Below are 7,479 nucleotides of genomic sequence, written 5' to 3' on the forward strand. Positions count from 1 at the left end.
TGCAGAGGTTGAAGGGGTGGGGGGGGTCAGCCTGTCAGTGCTCAGACCATATGCCGCACACTGCATCAAATTGGTAACACTAAATAATGTAACACTAATGAGTCACATGACACCAGAAAATGGCTAATTGGTCCCAATTTGGACATTTTCACTTAGGGGTGTACTCACTTTTGTGGCCAGCGGTTTAGACATTAACAGCTGTGTGTGGAGTTATTTATAGGGGACAGCAAATTTACACTGTTATACAAGCTGTACACATTGTAGCAAAGTGTCATTTCTTCAGTGTTGTCACATGAAAAGATATAATAAAATATTTACAAAAATGTGAGGGGTGTACACACTTCTGTAAGATACATATATATATATACACACACACACACACTGAACACAATTATAAAACGCAACACTTTTGTTATTGCCTCCATTTGTCATGAGCTGAACTCAAAGATCTAAGACTTTTTCTATGTACACAAAAGGCCTATTTCTCTCAAATATTGTTCACAAATCTGTCTAAATCTGTGTTAGTGAGCACTTCTCCTTTGCTGAGATAATCCATCCACCTCACAGGTGTGGCATATCAAGATGCTGATTAGACAGCATGATTATTGCACAGGTGTGCCTTAGGCTGGCCACAATAAAAGGCCACTCTAAAATGTGCAGTTTTACTGTATTGGGGGGTCCGAAAACCAGTCAGTATCTGGTGTGACCACCATTTGCCTCACGCAGTGCAACACATCTCCTTCGCATAGAGCTGATCAGGTTGTTGATTGTGGCCTGTGGAATGTTGGTCCACTCCTCTTCAATGGCTGTGCGAAGTTGCTGGATATTGGCAGGAACTGGAACACGCTGTCGTATACGCCGATCCAGAGCATATATATATATATATAAATAATTTATTATTCCTAAAAAATAAATTGAAAAAAAAAGTAAACAGAATTTTCAGATTTGTAAGATTTCAAGTTATGCATTTGAACTACTTTGTGTGTGTGTGTGTGTGTGTGTGCGTGTGTGTATTTATGTTATGATTAAAACATGTCATGATGAAATTTTTTTTTTCTGGCTGTAAACATTTTCTCATTTATGGAGTGATAAAAAGAGATATCTAAAAATTCCATCAGTAAAAATGATTACCTCCAAGATGTCAGCAAAATAAAGCAAGAATTTTGAACCTGGGTTTATCCAGTGATCATAATTTTGTTCTGGAAACGTCTGTAAATTACTGCAATCAAATGAATCCCTCATTTGCATATTTAAACATAATATTTCCGAAAATACACAATACAAAACAATTGCGATTAAGCAACTGGGGAAAGTTTGGTTATATCTATTAGTTAAAAATTTCACTCCATTCACCCCATTCAACAAAGTCCATTCACGTTCATGGTGTCATGCCTTAAAGGAATAGTTCACCCAAAAATGAATGTGTCATCATTTACTCACCCTCACGCCGTCCAAACCTTTGTCTTCAGAAGAACTCAAAAGCAGATTTAGTTTTTGTCCACACAATGAAAGTCAGTGGAGACCCCATTGACCTTCAGTGTATGAACAAAAAACAACAAAAACTATCACATTTATCAAAATATCCTCTTTTATGTTCAAAGAATGCCGATTTGGAATGGCATTGTTGTTATTAAATGTTCACAAGACGATTGGGAGATACAAGAAGAGGTTCCAGATGAAACCGTTTTTCCACACTGCTGCTTTTTTGAGGACCACATAAGGATAACATCCACATTTTAGATGTTCTCATGTGTTAACAATTTGTTTTAGCAGTTGCTCAAGCAAACAGAATATTTTCCCTTCGGCACTCTTCATTGTTTTTACATAATCATACATAAAGGATTCCACAACACTTTGAAGGTCTACTGAAGCAAGCATCAACCAGGTGACGAATGTAGTTCAGGTCTTCAGAGAGCGTGCAGAGGGATATTTATAGGAAAAGACAATACGCCTTCATTGTCCGGAACAGAGGGAAGATAAATGACCGTAGGGAAAATGAGACCGCTAAGTTTCTCCCTAACACAAACTGAAAAAATAGTTGTGACGATGCTAAAAGCTCCAGTGCAGTGATGGCCTGCTTTACTTTCCTCAGTAAACGACATCTGAAGATGTGACGCTAAATCACAGAAACCATGATTGTGTGCAAAGTAAAAGAATAGGAAACAGGATAGTGGGTTATTTTATTGTTTTGTTATGTTTAGTGCTGTCAAACGATTAATCGCTTCCAAAATAAAAGTTTTTGTTTACATAATATATGTGTGTGTGTACTGTGTGTATTTATTATGTATATATAAATACACACACATGCATGTATATATTTAAGAAAAATATGTTGTTTATATATTAAATATATTTTAATATATAATATAATTTCTATGAATATAAAATGTATACATGTAAATATTTTCAAAATATATACTGTATGTGTGTGTATTTATATATACATAATAAATTACACATACATTTATTATGTAAACAAAAACTTTTATTTTCGACGCGATTAATCATTTGACAGCGGTAGTTATGTTATTTTTGCGTTTATTTATTTATTTTTCTTTCATTTAATTTTATTTTCCAGTGGGATCCAAAAGTCTGAGATTACATTGACATTTTTTATTTATTTATATATATATTTAACCTGAAAATAAACACAATTTTCAGTTTTTAGAATTTTTGGTGATGTATAAATAAAGAAAATATTTAAGATTCTATGCATTTTGCATACGAAGTCCTTTGTACAGATGGCTTGTTCTAAAAAAGAAAACCTTATTGAGTAGTTTGGCACGATATTTTATTAATATTTCTTAGAAACAAATAAGTAGTGAAGCAGTTTTGTTCAAATGATATTTTAAAAACGTTTTTGTCTGTTAAATCGAAGATGTGTTGTGCGGCCAACATACAGAAAAAAGCATAAAACTGGAAACTATATCATATCGAGATCTCATGACGCTCTAAAATATCAAAGAATTTAACCTTTTAACCTTTTTTTTTATTTGAAACTTTTTTTTTTTACTTGGCATTTGTTTTTAAAGTAGCTTTTAAAAAGATTTTCTCCATGTTTCTGATGGTTTAATACAGTAAGTTGGGCCTGAGTTGTGTAATAGCGGTTTCGTTTGGGTTTGATGTTTCAGGTTGCAGAGCTGGAGGCTCAGAGCGGGGTTTCTGCTTCCAGTGAGACGGGCAGCGAGGAGCTCACACAGAATATGGCAGAGATGGAGGCTCTTATCCGAGCTAAAGATGAGGTAAAGATTGCTTAATGTAGTAACAGTGCTAACTGACACTGCAAGAAAATCCATCTTGAGACTCATGTCTACCATGTCTACGCTGAACACTTCTAGATCGATCCCATTATAATGTCCACACTGTAAGCTGCACAGACACTGTATTATCAATGTCTATTTAATATAAAAAGATTTATTTACAAACAGAATCATGTATGAACATTACTCACACATGTAAATACAGTGGCAGCCTGTGATGTGGCTTCTAGCTATATATATATTTATTTATTTATGTGTGTGTGTGTGTGTGTGTGTTTATCAGTCCAACCAGGAATTGGCATAGATTTTTGCAGCCTAAAATTCTTGAATTTGCTGTGGCCTTTCTCACGATGTACGCCGATATTTGCATTTTTGTGTTGCTTTGGACCCACTAATAATCATGAGGTAATTATGTAATTAGTGTTAGTGACACTGAGAGTACAGTTACCTTTTGTGCATAATTACGGCAAGTACTTCTGCGCTTAATTACTGAAATTGTGATCCTCGTCCCCTATGAACAAGGCAATGGTGACACCAGCACAGAAATACTCATAAATCTGAAAATCCCTGGACCACAAAACCAGTCTTAAATGTCAATTTTTCAAAATTGAGATTTATACATCATCTGAAAGCTGAATAAATCTGAGGGTGCAAAAAAATCTAAATATTGAGAAAATTACCGTTAAAATTGTCCAAATGAAGTCCTTAGCAATGCATATTACTAATCAAAAATTAAGTTTTGATATGTTTATGGTAGGACATTTACAAAATATCTTCATGGAACATGATCTCTACTTTAATATCCTAATGATTTTGGCATAAAAGAAAAATCAATAATTTTGACCCAATTGCTACAAATATACCCCAGCGACTTAAGACTGGTTTTGTGGTCCAGAGTCACATATGGAATTGCTTAAACATAAATTAGTATGTAATCAGGGACACTGGTTATATACTATACATTTGAAATGTTTACAAAATTATTATTTTATGTTTCGCCCCATTTAAAGTCAGTTTTTATACCAGTGAATTTCCATTGAAAATAGAAGCACTTCTACATTTCGCTTCTAAAATGAATAATTTGGTATAGAATATTTACAGTAAAAATGGTTATTACAGGAAATAAAGATTCTGCGAAGCAAGAAACCAGATTTAAGTGAGCTGGAGACAGAAAGGGAAGAGGCCTGTCAAAGGATACAGGTAAATTCCCACAACTTTACTGCTAGTCAGGTAAAATACAAAAGTGTTAGCTTCAGACAAGTTTCATTTATACTTATTTATTAGTATTTTGAATTCGTTTTTATTTTTATATTTTGAGATATAGTTTTTCTGACATTTTTGTTAGTTTTTGTTTTTCATTAATTTTTAGTTATTTTAGTAAAAAGTTCAAATTCAATTGAGATGATGTAAATATATACTGTATATATATTTATATATTTATGTTTTATTCTTATGCATTATTGTATTATTTTAAGTAAAGAAAGTGTTTTTATGGCTTTAAAACTCAGCCGAAAACTCACCTTTTTTAATTATGCTACTCTGTTTACGACCTTTAATTCTATAATATTGTTTCTTTAATGTAATTGTATATTTGTTTCCTTTTGCTTTGTTTTGTTGATATTTGCTTTAGTTTTGGTCTTTGTTTTGCCGCACAATCGTCTCCCATTTCTTGTACCGCAACCCTGAGATCTTAAACGGCGCTATATAAATAAAAAATATTATTTATTATTAGTTTTACTTAACTATAATAACCCTGCTTTGGACTTTGTTGTATAAATATGATCATGTTTTGGTGAGTTAAGATGAGTTTTGCTTATAATGTTTATTTGTCTTGGCATTAGGACCTGGAAGTGAAGAACTCGGAGTTGGATAAACGAGTACAAACAGCAGAGGGCGCTTTAGCTTCGTCCCAGGATGCCCGGAGCAGGGCGGAGAGCGCGGTGCAGAAGGTCATTGAAACTTTAGACGTCAAGATCTACGACTTGAGCGACCTGCGGCAGAACCTAGCCAAGCTCCTGGAGAAATGACCACTGCGCTCAGACAAACGTTACATGGCAATCATGAGGTAGATGAGAACTCGTTCTGTACTGGAATCTTCCCAAGCTGCACAACTCAACGGTTCGTCACGGTACTAGGCTGGTAGTGAAAACTAGCATGAATTTAGGACATATTCATTCCACATTCGCTTCCTGAGAGCCATGGGTGTATCTTACCAGATGTTTCTCGCACAAAACTGGGCCTTGAAATAGTCACGAGGAAAATCTTAAACAGACTAGAACTACTTTAGACCTGTTTATTGCTACTAGATAACAATATAGTTGTTAAGATCTGTGACTAGTCTTCTAAATAGAATAAGACTTTGACCAGAACGTTCTGTAGATATAAGCTACCGTTCGATGTGTTTACCAGTATTATTGTTAGATGCATAACTAGAACTGAAGAAAGAGAATATCTCACTAATTACGGACACCAGCATGTATCTGTTAGGACGTTAAGTGGTTTAAAGGCTTATGGCTCTGCATTTGACAACTAGAGAAAGCACTAACAAAACATGATATTTCTCTTAGTGACAAACATGAATGGTTAAGCTTAACTTCTCTTTTTCATTAACTCATGTATTCATTATTTTAACTGGTCTGCTGCAGTCTAAATATGTAGGTAGTTATAAATCGAATGCATTCCTGCAAGGATCAACCGTTTTGCAGAGTACTTTAATTTAATTTTCTCTGTCAGATTCCATTAGTTCAAAATGGCACTTCTAAATGCAGCAACCCTTAAGGAAAAACACTTTAGACTTTTTTTTTATAGACCACTATCGTTTGCAATACCTCAGCATGCATCTTTATACCAAGCTTTATAGTATATAGTTTTTCCTCTTTTTAAAAACATGAACTTTCACTTTAACTGTTGTTTTCATTTTACCTTGCTTGGACATTTGCCCTATAACCTTAAAGACGTTTGCACATAATATGCTATTTTTCTATTGTGTGCCTGTTGTTGGTTTTATATGAATTCCCAATAAACGTATTTGCTTCATGTGTATACGTCCTGTAACCATTCTTTCACAAGCCTAAAACCCTTAAAGATAGCCTTTATGATACTTTATAAATAGCTATACTTTGAAAATTGTTATTTATTCGGTCGAGTTACATGGCATGGAGTGCAAATAAATGAAGGAATAAACTGCTGCACTTATTGCGTTAACCATGTGTTTCGGTGTAATATTCAATTATAATAATTATGGTTCGTTTTGAAGCAGTGTTGCTATGGTTTTGAATAAAATGGGATCCAAAGGAGCTTTTTTTTTTATTTAATTGTTAATTGTTTCACTGTAAAATGATGCATGACCGTCAAAAGTATGATGGAAAATATAAAGGTAGTTCTCCCCTGAAATGTGAGAAATTAAAATTTATTTTTTTAGTTACGTTTAGTGAAGCTGATATGATTTTAGTTCGTTTTCTTGTAATAATGACATTTATTTTTTTTAATAATTAATAATTCTGACAAATTCAGGTCTCATCCTGTTACACAGTGGCCCCAAAAATGATTGGTCATGTTCAAAAATGTCTCAATATCATTGCATTATAAAACAAAATATTACATATTAAGTGGTATCTGCAAACAAAAAACTAACAACCATATACATACATTGCCTGCATGTATATTTCAAAGTTGTGTGATATTTGTAAATACTTTTTGGGCCACTGTAACCGACTCGATACTGCCATCTACTGAAGAGTGAAAGTTCTCAGTCGAAGAAATCTAAGAAAGCTCTAATTACTTCACACTTCCAGATGTAGAAACGGAACTGAACATTTTAAAGAAATGGTTTGATGCTAACAGGTTATTACTGAATTTAAGTAAAACTAAGTTTATAATATCTAATCGACAAATGGTTAAAGGGGTCATATGATGTTGCTAGAAAGAACAGTATTTTGTGTATTTGGTGTAATGAAATGTGTTTTATGAGGTTTAAGGCTAAAAAAACACATTATTTTCCACATACTGTACATTATTGTTTCTCCTTTTCTGCGCGGGGCGATTGTTTCTCGCCCCGCCTTTCTGAAACGCTTCGATTTTTACAAAGCTCATCGTTCTGAAAAGCGAGGTGTGCTGTGATTGGCCAGCTATCCAGTGCGTTGTGATTGGCCGAATACCTCAAGCATGTGACGGAAATGTTACGCCCCTTACCATATTGTAATGCCTTGTCCCGGCCGGA

The 7,479-nt window shown here is 34.1% G+C and overlaps 1 protein-coding gene across 1 annotated transcript in view; it reads left to right on the forward strand.

Annotated features, from left to right (window-relative positions):
* The window catches only part of LOC107602785 (homer protein homolog 3-like), a 9,997-nt gene extending 3,672 nt beyond the window's left edge, over positions 1–6,325 (forward strand). Inside the window, exons 4-6 of the mRNA XM_016295358.1 lie at positions 3,132–3,242; positions 4,380–4,460; positions 5,102–6,325. Coding sequence (XP_016150844.1) covers positions 3,132–3,242; positions 4,380–4,460; positions 5,102–5,287 — 378 coding nt within the window. The 3' untranslated portion in view covers positions 5,288–6,325. The remainder of the gene's footprint in view (positions 1–3,131; positions 3,243–4,379; positions 4,461–5,101) is intronic.
* The last annotated feature ends 1,154 nt before the right edge of the window (positions 6,326–7,479 follow it).

The sequence above is a fragment of the Sinocyclocheilus grahami genome, unplaced genomic scaffold (assembly GCF_001515645.1).
Source record: "Sinocyclocheilus grahami isolate Dianchi unplaced genomic scaffold, SAMN03320097.WGS_v1.1 scaffold335.1, whole genome shotgun sequence".
Taxonomy (NCBI): domain Eukaryota; kingdom Metazoa; phylum Chordata; class Actinopteri; order Cypriniformes; family Cyprinidae; genus Sinocyclocheilus; species Sinocyclocheilus grahami.